Raw genomic sequence first — 13,765 nt, 5'->3', positions numbered from 1 at the left:
AAAGTAAATAAATCACATTAATTCTGTTTTTTTTTTAAAAAGCTAATGACCTATATCCAATGGTATATCTTGCACTCGAGTTCTATGTTAAATGCTTTCAGTCTTTAAAAATTGGAGGATATAAAGGAACCATGAAGTGAACACATGCTGTTAGGAAAAGAGCAACTCCCAACTCCAAGACAAAGTAAAACAGGGCATAAATAATTTCTGTAAATGAAATGTTAAATGGTAGAACATTTGTATTACAGCAGGAGCTGATGATTAAGGAAAAGTAAAATAAAATGAATATTGGGCAAGAGAATTAAACATGAGGTAGGAAGAAGCCCCGAATAGTGGAAAGCATGTTGCCAAGTCCTCCAGGGTCACCTGGGACTGGGGTTTCAGAGACGCTCTGTCAACTCTCTGCCCCGGCAAGAGCTACACACTTCCACTGAATTCTTCTCGTGGGTGTGGTCTGAGCGACAGGCAGCTCTGTTGACTTTCTCCCCATTCAGTGTCCTGGTGTGCTGTTGCATGGGCAATCCTCAGCGATGAGGCCCCAGGTAATCTGCGCGCGTTGGACGCGCAGCCGTCTCCCGCGCAGGCCACCTGCTCCGCTCGCTGCTGCCCTCGGCCGCTGTTCTCCCGAGGGGACCGCCCCTGGGCCGTGAGGGACCGGAATCATGCTTGGAGAGGCCTCGATTGCCTCCCAGGTCTGCGGGAGGCCCGCTGTGTCTTCGCTTCCCGCCTCCCCAAACGCTGGCAGCTTTTGCGGGGCGGTGACTCGGAGGGACCCGCGGCCTCGGGAAGGCGGGCAGTTTCCGCCGAGCCTGGAAGTGGAGACAGGGCGCCGCCGAACACCTGGCCTCCTGTCCGGTTGCTTCTCCGAGTCGCAGGGGTCTTGCGGCGGGAGCGGAGGGAGCAGAGAGATACTCCGCAGACCTCTTCCGAGCCGGAAGACTCGAAGACCCAGCTTCCGGTCCACGTCTGAACCAAGAGGCTGAGCTGGTGGATGCGGTACATGGTGAGTGAGCCGCGTGCGCGCCCGGGGCGCGTGCACTCCAGGCAGGCAGCATGCTCCCTCCGGGCCGCAGCCCCTCCCGCGGCTGGGACCTCCTCCGAGCGCCGCTGGCTCCTGCCTCTGCTGGTGAAGGTAATAGTCTTGTTCAGTCTTCAGAGGCAATAATAGGCCTTTGACCAAAGACCCTGAAGGGAGCTACGTGCCAAACTGCTGGACTATGTAGGTCAGCAGAAACGGCGCTAGCAAGCCTGAGAACCAACAGATAAGGAAGGGAATAAGTCACGAAGCTTCCTGAGCCTTGGGAATCTGGCCGCTTCCCAGGGATCAGCGAATATTCTGAGACTTAGGACTAGAGAGCAAAGCATTTCTGATAATAGCCAGAGCTGTATATTTGCGCGTAAGCTGGTGACTATCGGCTTGCGGCTTGGCATTAAAAGCAGGACTCCTTTGAGCAGTACTCTGAAGTCTCAACCGTGGGGTGGACGCACCGCCCGAAACCTTCCAATCGGGACTCCAGATCGCCGTTCCAGGGACTTACCAGCGCTGCTTGGATCTGGATGTAGGTGCTTCCCCAATTCGGTGACGTATAAACCTCTGTCCTTACTATTCTTTCTCAGTTAGTTATACTGTTCTCTTCTTAATTGGTATACTGTAATCATTATTAATTCAACAAACTCTGGCTAGATTCTTGTTTAACTGAGTGTAGAGTGGTTATTTTGCCAGCGAGTCCTACTAACCTTGAAACCGAAAGTAAGGCTTTCTGCAAAACAGCCTCCTGGCCTCGCAGGCACCGGGACCCAGCTCTCCGGACCTGAGCACCCTCTCCCCGCGCAGGCCGGGGTGAGGATGTCCTCCCCCAAACAGAACGCTGGTTCAACACTGACCCGAGGAGATCCAAGGTGCTTCGAAGACCCCTTGGAGATCACAGTCTACGGACGATGCTACTCGAGGGAAGGACACAATGGATTTATCCAGGTGTTGGTCAAGTGGCACCGATGCCGCCAGGACGCAAGAGAGAGGCTTGGGCGGGCGGGGCCCTCTGCGCAAGTATGTTTGTGTGGGAAGGGAGGCTTGTCCATCCCCCTCCCGTCCCTTCGGGAAAGCCCCTACACCTGACTCCTGAGCCTCTAAATCTTTGGGAGGATCATGCAGCGTCAGTACATCCAGAGTGTGGACTGAGTTCCGCAGGTGGGAGGAGCCGGGCCTCGCCAGCTTGAGGGCCGCGGTGGTCACGTGCCTATTTTAAAATTCATGTCACACGCTTCTGATTCTCATTTGGCTGCTTTTCTCTCCTGTGCGGGTAGCTCAGACCTGAGGCCAGGAAAGCCCTCGAGTCTGGCGCTGGGACAAACTGAATCTTGTTGCTGACGCACCGGCAAAACCGCCGGCCCCCTGCCAGGCGAATCTGGGCTGGGGGCTGCAAGTCCAAGGTCGACCTGTTCAGGCCCAGTAAGCTGGAGAGAAACAAGTATTCGCAGGTCCCCTCCTTGCTTTGGCTTTCCTTGTTTCTTGATACAAATCGATTTACTTCAGGAATCCCCACTAATCTGAAGAGTTAAAACAAAGAAGCGCACTTAACGTGTTGATGGGCTGGAGGGAAAGCCGTTTCCCTAGAGGCTGGGGGCAGGGTTGGAGAGAAATGGTAGACTTGGCCTGGAGTCTCCACGACCCGGGTTTAATGGGTTCCTCATTCTACACACCGGCTCCAAGTAGCGGGGTGGTGGGGCTGCCACTCCTGGCCCTAGATTGACGCCGTGTTCACACCTCCCCCCAGCATCCCGCAGCGGCCCTGAGGCATCCCTGGGGCGCACGACCATGGGCAGGGATCCTCCGTGTTGAGACCCTTTGGAGGCTCGGGACTACTACGGCTGGACCGGGGCCGCTCCCAGACCACGATCGGGAATTTCTCCAGATGCCCTGTAGCTGGAAATGCAAGTTGTAACCTCGGCTCTGCGGGCCCTGGCGACCCGCCACGGCTCCCGAGCCCGGCTTTGCCCGAAGTGGTCCGGGCCTCTCTTGAAACCCGGAGGCCTCACAGGCACCGGATTCTGTCTGCATAGCCGTAAAACTCCTGGACGCGAACCGGAAAAGTTTGGAAAACACACCGACCGCAGACGGATGGGAGGATCGGGCGGGGCCAGCGCTCCTCCCCCGCCTCCTTCCAGCCACTAGACGGGTTGAGCCCTCCGCCCACGCCGCCCGGAGGAGGGGGTCCAGGAGCAACTGGGACACCAGGCTCACAGGGGAACAAGACAGACAAGTCGTTCCCTTAAATCTCTGCAGTCTCGTATAAAGAGGGTGGGAGGGGGCAGAGGGACACACCGATCTCTCCACTTCCCTCTCACCTCGCTGCTAGGTCTTCAGGGCCCTTGTGGAGGTGGTCTCGTCCGGCAGAGCGAGCGGCATTCGCGGGCTCCGGAAAGCTCCCGAGACCTTGCGGAGCGGCAAACAAGGCTCCCCAACCCAGGCCGCAGCCCCGGTCTGTCTCCACCCCACCCGCCCTCATCCTCGGACCCGCCCGGCGGCCCGGAGCCCGCAGCGGGCCCTCCTACTCTCCGGCGACTCGCGGACGAGCAGTTGCCTTCTTCTGCAAAGGACGATGGACTGAGCCTGTTCTTCTCCAGGGGCCGGCAAACCGAGATCCTGGCCAGGCCTTTCGGGTCGAGCGTTTGCACTTGCAGCAGGATCTCGGTCAGCTGCTCGAAGTGCACGATTTGGTGCCTGGGTTGTGCGCGCCGCGGGAAGGGGGCGCCGGAGGGGCAGGCCGGGCTGCTCCGGGCGCAGGGGCGAGACTGTACCGCGGCCGTGCGCGCGCGCGGGAGGAGGAGGAGCTCGCCCGAGCCGGCGGGTGGAGCGCGCCCCCGCCAAGCACTCACCTAGGATCTTTTCCACCTGCTCTACGGGTTTGCAGGTGCTCCCCTTGGAACCAGTAGAGAAGGATGCGCAGGTCGATGAGTGCCCGTCGCGTGAATACAGGTAAATCCTCCCCTCTTTCTCCTCCTGGGACGAGGCCCCCTCAGTGTCCTGGTAGAAGCTGGACGCCGCAGCCCGTCGAAGCCCGGGAAGCCCTCGGGCGGCCCCTGGGCTTTTTGGCCCAGGGCTTGAGCCGCGCTCCGGGGCGGCCCAACCCCGAAGCCCAGTATCAGGTCAGACCCGGGCCCAGGCGGCCGGGACTCGCGGAGCGCGCTCCTGCTGCGGGCGGGTGAGCCCCGCGGCGCGAGGTACCGAAGGCCTCTCGGAGGGCAGGCAGCGCTCTTCTAGCGCCGGGCGGCTTTCCAGCTACTGGTGTCCTCTCAGCCCACAGGAGCCGGGTCAGCGTCTGTGCATGTTATGAATATTTCCGTTAGAAGTGGAAGAACCCCAGATGTGGAATTACTAGTTCAACGATCACAAACACATTCTATTCTCTTTAGAGATTGCTTTTTTTCTTTTGCAGCTTTATTTGTATCAAACTACAGAGAATCATAGGGAAGTAAAACATTTACTAAATCCAACTCTCTACCTGGCACTTGCACTATAACAGGTATTTCATATTTAACCTGCTCCCAACACCTGCCCTGCCCTAGTTTTCTCCCTTCCTGTAAAGGCCATCATCTTTCACCGGGTTGAATCCTCCCTTTCTGTCACATTTCACACCTATAAACAAATCCTGTCAGCTCTGCTTTCAAAATAAACCTCAAATAGGACTGCTTCTCACGACCTCCACTGCTAAGAAACCAGTCTGCGCTATCACCAACCTTTGCCTCTGTAAGAGCTTCCTTGTAGCCTTACGGATGCTTAAGTTACAACTTTCCCATCAGATCAAAACCTTTTCCCCCTTAGGGACTTCCCTGGTGGTCCAGTGGTTAAGACTCCGTGCTCCCAATGCAGGGGGCCTGGGTTCGATCCCTGGTCAGGAAACTAGAGCCCGCATGCTGCAACTGAAGATCCCGTGTGCCGCAACTAAGACCCACCGCAGCCAAATAAATATATATATATATATTAAAAAAACTTTTCCCCCTTAAAGTATATTCTCCATATAGCAGCCAAAGTGATCTTTTGAAAATACAAGTTCATGTCAGTGTCCTTGCCCTTGTGGAACAGAATAGGAAGCACAGAAATACAGAAACATGTATGTGTGTGTATATGTCATATAATGAAACTGTAATTTCAAAACAGTGCTGGGACATTTTGAAAATAAATGTGGATGCCTATCTGATATACACATAAGGTTTTTTCCAGAAAGAGTGTAAACATTTTGCCTCTTTCGAAAAGCAGTGCTGGAGTCTGTTTCTGTTTTTTAAATAAGTTCATCTGTATGATTTTTTAGACTCCACATATAAGTGATATCACATGATATTTGTCTTTCTCTGTCTGACTTACTTCACTTTGTATGATTATCTCTAGGTCCATCCATGTTACTACGAATGGCATTATTTCATTCTTTTTTTATGCCTGAGTAATACTCCATTGTGTATATGTACACATTTTCTTTATCCATTCATCTGGACATTTAGGTTGCTTCCATGTCTTGGCTATTGTAAATAGTGCTGCAGTGAACATTGGGGTGCATGTATCTTTTCAAAGTATGGTTTTCTGCGGATATATGCCCAGAGAAAGTATGTATAAGTACGTATATGCTTATTTACAAAACAGAAACAGACTCACAGACTTCGAAAAAAGCTTATGGTTACCAAAGGGGAAAGGTGCAGGGGTGGGGGGGAGGGATAAATTAGGAAGTTGGGATTAACATATACACACTGCTATATATAAAATAGATAATCAACAAGGACCTGCTGTATAGCACAGGGAACTGTGCTCTGTACTCTGCAAAAACCTATATGGGAAAAGAATCTGAAAAAGAATATTTATACATATGTATCTGAATCACTTTGCTGTGCACCTGAAACTAACACAACATTGTACATCAACTGTACTCCAATATAAAATAAAAATTTTAAAAAAAAGCAGTGCTGGAAGAATATATAGATCAATGTTTATATAATTTGAGGATAAAGAGAAACTTCCAGATCATGGCTCCAAAAGCTGTAACCATAAAAGAACGGTAATAGTTTTTACTAAATTAGAATTAAAACTTCTTTAATTGGGAAAAAAAATTCCCCTATGCCCCATCTCTAAAATATGAAGTCAAAAGACAAATTATAAACAGAGAAGTTGGTTGGTTATTGCAAAAGTGTTAGTGTCACGGATGGGGCAGGGATGCATTTTGCTCTATTTTATGACTAATTTAAAATACAAGTACAAGAAAAGGACAAGGATTCATATTACCTGGAATTAGCATCTTAGATGTGTCTTTCTTCACCACCTCTCCACTTAAAACTGCTCTATAATGTCTTTTTTTTTCTTTTTTCTTTTTACATGCACAGCAAAATTGAGCAGCAAGTGCAGAGGCTTCCTATATACTCCTCATTATCCCCTACCATCCACCCCCAACACAGGACCTCCCTTACCATCAGTATCCCTCACCATACTGGTGCATCTGTTATTACGATGAACATGCATCTGCACATCATTACCACTCAAAGTCCATAGTTTATCTTAGTGTTCACTATCAGTGTAAGGGTAATTTTGGCCTCACAGAAAAAGTTAGGAAGTATTCCCCCTTCTTCCATTTTCTGGAAGAGATGTTAGAGCACTGATACAATTTCTTTTTTAAATGTTTGGTAGAATTCATCTTTATATGCGAGAATAAAGTGAAGGAAAGAAATCCTTCAGAAAGTAGAACAATCATTAATCAGAATTAAAAGCTTCTGGGAATTCCCTGGTGGTCCAGTGGTTAGGCCTTGGTGCTTTCACCACTGGGGCCCCGGTTCGATCCCTGGGGAACTAAGATCCTGCAAGCCGCATGGAACAGCAAAAAAAAAAAAAATTAAAAACTTCTGCTTTGTGAAAGACACTGTTAAAAGAATAAAACGACAAGCCATAGACTTGAAAAAACTATTTGCAAAACACACTTCTAATAAAGGATTTGTATACAAACATACAATAAATGCTTAAAACTGAATAATAAAATAACCAATTAAAAAATAAGCAAAATAGGGACTTCCCTGATGGCACAGTTGATAAGACTCCAGGTTCCCAATGCAGGAGGCCCAGGTTTGTTCCCTGGTCAGGGAACTAGATCCCACATGCCTGCCACAACTAAGGAGCCCGCCTGCCACAACTAAGGAGCCTGCCTGCCACAACTAAGGCCTGGTGCAACCAAATAAATAAATAAATATTTTTAAAAATAAGCCAAATAATTGTTATGCTAAGATAGGAGAGGAAATAGAATCAGTTTGCACAATTAAAACCACAAAAGGTTGAAAAGAGTGAAAGAAATCACTTTAGTGTTAATGGTCAAAGTATACCATTTAAAAGTGAGAGATTGTCAGAGTGGATCAAGAAACAAGACCCAACAATATATTGTCTACAAGAAGCCTACTTTAAATATAAAGTCATACGTAAGTTGCCAAATCCAAGTTTGCGTGCCCAATGCACAGTGAGGCCAAACAAACCAAAATGTCAGTTTGGAGCAAAGAAAGCTTTATTGCAAGGGACAAGCAAGAAGAATGGGTGGCTTGTGCTCAAAACACCCAAACTCCCCCCATAGTTTTGGGGAAAGGTTTTAAAGGCAAAATTTGGAGTGAGGATTGCAGGGTGTGTGACTTTCTTCTGATTTGTTGGTGGTAAGTTATCAGGGTGGTGCTCCAGGAATCTAGTGCTCATCCTGAAGTTACCATCCTCCACCTGGATGGGGGCCTTAGTCCCTCCAGAAGAACTCAAAGGTGTATTGTTATGTTCCCTGAGGAGGAACCAGGACCTTGGTTAAGCAAGACCTGAACCAGTAGTTAAGCAAGATAGCCTGAACAATTGTTCAGCCATAAAACAGTACTATTTCCTCCTCAAGGGATATACATAACAGTCTGAAACATATCTTTGAGTTGTTATGCAGAAACCAAGACCTCCACCCAGGTGGAGGATGGTGATGATATGCTGAACACATATAGATCCCGGACTGGTTGGAACAAGAAGGTTATGACTAAGATTCCCAAAACACCCTGTTACCTCACCACCAACCAGAAATTTCACAAGCTGCAGCCCTCACCCCAAATATTGCCTTTAAAAACTCTGCCCTGAAAGTCATCAGGGAGTTCAGGTCTTTTGAGCATGAGCTGCCTGTTCTCCTTACTTGGTGCCCCACAAATAAACACTGTAATTTCCTCCACCATAACCTGGTATCAACAGATTGGCTTTGCTGTGTGGCAGGAGAGTGGGCCCAAGTTTGGTTTCATAACAATAGTTTGAACTAAGTGAAAATGAAAACACAACCTAATATTTGTGGAATACAGTGGAAACTGCTTAGAGGGAAGTATTGATATAGAGCCTTGAATGCATATATTAGAAAAGAAGAAAGACCTAGAATCAGTCATCTAAGTCTCCACCTTAGGAAATTAGAAAAAAAGGAGCAAATTAAATCCAAACTAAGCAAAAGGAAAGAAATAATAAAAATTAGAGCAGAAATCAATGAAATTGAAAACAAGAAATCAACAGAGAAAATCAATGAAACCAAAAGCTGGTTCTTTGAAAAAAAATCAATAAAATCAATAAACATCTAGTCAGGGTAACTAGGAAAAAAAAGAGAGAAGATACAAATTACTAATATCAGAAATGAAAGATGAGACATCACTACACATCCCATGGATTTTAAAAAGATAATAAAGGAATACTATGAATAAGTCTGTGTCCACAAGTTTGATAATTTAGGTGAAATGGACCAATTCCTTGAAAGACACAATCTGGCAAAACTCACATAAGAAGAAATAGACAGGGGGCAGACAGCAGAAGCAAGAAGAACTACAATCCTGCAGCCTGTGGAAGGAAAACCACATTCACAGAAAGATAGACAAAATGAAAAGGCAGAGGACTTTGTACCAGATGAAGGAACAAGATAAAACCACAGAAAAACAACTAAATGAAGTGGATATAGGCAACCTTTCAGAAAAAGAATTCAGAATAATGATAGTGAAGATGATCCAGGACCTCGGAAAAAGAATGGAGGCAACGATCGAGAAGATGCAAGAAATGTTTAACAAAGACCTAGAAGAATTAAAGAACAAACACCTAGAAGAATTAAAGAACGAACAAACAGAGATGAACAATACAATAACTGAAATGAAAAATACACTAGAAGGAATCAATAGCAGAATAACTGAGGCAGAAGAATGGATAAATGACCTGGAAGACAGAATGGTGGAATTCACTGCCACAGAACAGAATAAAGAAAAAGGAATGAAAAGAAATGAAGACAGCCTAAGAGACCTCTGGGAAAACATTAAACACAACAACATTTGCATTATAGGGGTCCCAGAAGGAGAAGAGGGAGGGAAATGACCTGAGAAAATATTTGAAGAGATAATAGTTGAAAACTTACCTAACATGGGAAAGGAAATAGCCACCCAAGTCCAGGAAGCAGAGAGAGTCCCAGGCAGGATAAACCCAAGGAGAAACAGGCAGAGACACATAGTAATCAAACTGACAAAAATTAAAGACAAAGAAAAATTATTGAAAGCAACAAGGGAAAAATGACAAATAACTTACAAGGGAACTCCCATAAGGTTAACAGCTGATTTCTCAGCAGAAACTCTACAAGCCAGAAGGGAGTGGCATGATACATTTAAAGTGATGAAAGGGAAGAAACTACAACCAGGATTACTCTACCCAGCAAGGATCTCATTCAGATTCGACGGAGAAATCAAAAGCTTTACAGACAAGCAAAAGCTAAGAGAATTCAGCACCACCAAACCAGCTCTACAACAAATGCTAAAGGAACTTCTCTAAGTGGGAAACACAAGAGAAGAAAAGGACCTACAAAAACAAACCCATAACAATTAAGAAAATGGTAACAGGAACATACATATCGATAATTACCTTAAACGTGAATGGAGTAGATGCTCCAACCAAAAGACACAGGCTCGCTGAATGGATATACAAACAAGACCCATATATATGCTGTCTACAAGAGACCCACTTCAGACCTAGGGACACATACAGACTGAAAGTGAGGGGATGGAAATAGATATCCGATGCAAATGGAAATCAAAAGAAAGCTGGAGTAGCAATAGTCATATCAGATAAAATAGACTTTACAATAAAGAATGTTACAAGAGACAAGGAAGGACACTACATAATGATCAAGGGATCAATCCAAGAAGAAGATATGACAATTATAAATATATATGCACCCAACATAGGAGCACCTCAATACATAAGGCAACTGCTAACAGCTATAAAAGAAGAAATCGACAGTAACACAATAATAGTGGGAGACTTTTAACACCTCACTTACAACAACGGACAGATCATCCAAACAGAAAATTAATAAGGAAACACAAGCTATAAATGACACAATACACCACATAGATTTAATTTATATTTATAGGACATTCCATCCAAAAACAGCAGATTACATTTTCTTCTCCAAGTGTACACAGAACACTCTCCAGGATAGATCACATCTTTGGTCACAAATCAAGCCTTGGTAAATTTAAGAAAATTGGAATCATATCAAGCATCTTTTCCGACCACAATGCTATGAGATTAGAAATCAATTACAGGGAAAAAACTGTAAAAAACACAAACACATGGAGGCTAAACAATACATTACTAAATAACCAAGAAATCACTGAAGAAATCAAAGAGGAAATAAAAAAATACCTAGAGACAAATTACAACGAAAACACGACAATCCAAAACCTATGGGATGCAGCAAAAGCAGTTCTAAGAGGGAAGTTTATAGCAATACAAGCCTACCTCAAGAAACAAGAAAAATCTCAAACAATCTAACCTTACACCTAAAGGAACTAGAGAAGGAAGAACAAACAAAACCCAAAGTTAGTAGAAGGAAAGAAATCATAAAGATCAGAGCAGAAATAAATGAAATAGAAACAAGAAAAAAAAACAATAGCAAAGATCAATAAAAGTAAAAGCTGGTTCTTTGAGAAGATAAACAAAATTGATAAACCTTTAGCCAGGCTCATCAAGAAAAAGAAGGAGAGGACTCAAATCAATAAAAGTAGAAATGAAAGAGGAGAAGTTACAATGGACACCACAGAAATACAAAGCATCCTAAGAGACTACTACAAGCAACTCTATGCCAATAAAATGGACAACCTGGAAGAAATGGACAAATTCTTAGAAAGGTATAACCTTCCAAGACTGAACCAGGAAGAGATAGAAAATATGAACAGACCAATCACAAGTAATGAAATTGAAACTGTGATTAAAAATCTTCCAACAAACAAAAGTCCAGGACCAGATGGCTTCACAGGTGAATTCTATCAAACATTTAGAGAAGAGCTAACACCCATCCTTCTCAAACTCTTCCCAAAAATTGCAGAGGAAGGAACACTTCCAAACTCATGCTATGAGGCCACCATCACCCTGATACCAAAACCAGACAAAGATACTACAAAAAAAGAAAATTACAGACCAATATCACTGATGAATATAGATGCAAAAATCCTCAACAAAATATTACCAAACAGAATCCAGCAACACATTAAAAGGATCATACACCATGATCAAGTGGGATTTATCCCAAAGGTGCAAGGATTCTTCAATATACGCAAATCAATGTGATACACCATATTAACAAATTGAAGAAGAAAAACCATATGATCATCTCAATAGATGCAGAAAAAGCTTTTGACAAAATTCAACACCCATTTATGATAAAAACTCTCCAGAAAGTGGGCATAGAGGGAACTTACCTCAACATAATAAAGGCCATATACGACAAATCCACAGCAAACATCATTCTCAATGGTGAAAAACTGTAAGCATTTCCTCTAAGATCAGGAACAAGACAAGGATGTCCACTCTCGCCACTATTATTCAACATAGTTTTGGAAGTCCTAGCCACGGCAATCAGAGAAGAAAAAGAAATAAAAGGAATACAAATTGGAAAAGAAGAAGTAAAACTGTCACTCTTTGCAGATGACATTATACTATACATAGAGAATCCTAAAGATGCCACCAGAAAACTACTAGAGCTAATCAATGAATTTGGTAAAGTTGCAGGATGCAAAATTAATGCACAGAAATCTCTTGCATTCCTATACACTAACAATGAAAGATCAGAAGGAGAAATTAAGGAAACAATCCCATTCACGATGGCAACAAAAAGAATAAAATACCTAGGAATAAACCTACGTAGGGAGACAAAAGGCCTGTATGCAGAAAACTATAAGACACTGATGAAAGAAATCAAAGATGACACAAACAGATGGAGAGATATACCATGTTCTTGGATTGGAAGAATCAGTATTGTGAAAATGACTATACCACCCAAAGCAATCTACAGATTCAGTGCAATCCCTATCAAATTACAAGTGGCATTTTTTACAGAACTAGAACAAAAAATCTTAAAATTTTTATGGAGACACAAAAGACCCCAAACAGCCAAAGCACTCTTGAGGGAAAAAAATGGAGCTGGAGGAATCAGACTCCCTGACTTCAGACTATACTACAAAGCTACAGTAATCAAGACAGTATGGTACTGGCACAAAAAGAGAAATATAGATCAATGGAACAGGGTAGAACGCCCAGAGATAAACCCACACACCTATGGTCAACTAATCTATGACAAAGGAGGCAAGGATATACAATGGAGAAAAGACAACCTCTTCAGTAAGTGCTGCTGGGGAAACTGGACAGCTACATGTAAAAGAATGAAATTAGAACACTCCCTAACACCATACACAAAAATACACTCAAAATGGATTAGAGACCTAAATGTAAGACTGGACACTATAAAACTCTTAGAGGAAAACATAGGAAGAACACTCTTCAACATAAATCACAGCAAGATCTTTTTTGACTCACCTCCTAGAGTAATGGAAATAAAAACAAAAATAAGGGCTTCCCTGGTGGTGCAGTGGTTAAGAATCTGCCTCCCAATGCAGGAGACACGGGTTTGAGCCCTGGTCCGGGAAGATCCCACATGCCGCAGAACAACTAAGCCTGCACACCACAACTACTGAGCCCGTGTGCCACAACTACTGAAGCCCATATGCCTACAGCCAGTGCTCCCAACTGGAGAAGCCACCACAATGAGAAGCCTGCACACCACAACGAAAAGTAGCCCCCGCTCGTTGCAACCAGAGAAAAGCCCATGTGCAGCAACGAAGACCCAACGCAGCCAAAAATAAAATAAATAAAATAACTTTATTAAAAAATAATAGTAATAAAAAATAAACAAATGGGACCTAATGAAACTTCAAAGCTTTTGCAAAGCAAAGGAAACTATAAACAAGATGAAAAGACAACCCTCAGAATGGGAGAAAATACTTGCAAACGAATTAACAGACAAAGGATTAATCTCCAAAATATATAAACAGCTCATGCAGCTCAATATTAAAAAAACAAAAAACCCAATCCAAAAATGGGCAGAAGACCTAAATAGATATTTCTCCAAAGAAGACATACAGAGGGCCAAGAAGCACATGAAAAGCTGCTCAGCATCACTAATTATTAGAGAAATGCAAATCAAAACTACAATGAGGTATCACCTCACACCAGTCAGAATGGGCATCATCAGAAAATCTACAAACAACAAATGTTGGAGAGGGTGTAGAGAAAAGAGAATCCTCTTGCACCGTTGGTGGGAATGTAAATTGATACAGTCACTATGGAGAACAGCATGGAGGTTTCTTAAAAAACTAAAAATAGAACTACCATATGACCCAGCAATCCCACTACTGGGCATATACCCAGAGAAAACCA

The 13,765-nt window shown here is 44.4% G+C and overlaps 1 protein-coding gene across 4 annotated transcripts in view; it reads left to right on the top strand.

Moving 5' to 3' along the window:
* Positions 1-872: 872 nt before the first annotated feature.
* Positions 873-13,765, top strand: part of DDX43 (DEAD-box helicase 43) — a 30,234-nt gene continuing 17,341 nt past the window's right edge. The window contains exons 1-2 of one of the 4 annotated variants that reach the window (XM_057528287.1): positions 1,098-1,559; positions 3,912-3,976. In XM_057528287.1, coding sequence (XP_057384270.1) covers positions 3,940-3,976 — 37 coding nt within the window. In that variant the 5' untranslated portion in view covers positions 1,098-1,559; positions 3,912-3,939. Of the gene's footprint in view, positions 1,004-1,097; positions 1,560-2,774; positions 3,977-13,765 lie in introns of those variants that run through there. The other 3 variants (XM_057528286.1, XM_057528288.1, XM_057528289.1) reach the window with 3 other exon arrangements.

The sequence above is a fragment of the Balaenoptera acutorostrata genome, chromosome 14, assembly GCF_949987535.1.
Source record: "Balaenoptera acutorostrata chromosome 14, mBalAcu1.1, whole genome shotgun sequence".
Lineage (NCBI taxonomy): Eukaryota > Metazoa > Chordata > Mammalia > Artiodactyla > Balaenopteridae > Balaenoptera > Balaenoptera acutorostrata.
This window is presented reverse-complemented; position numbering and strand designations above follow the sequence as displayed.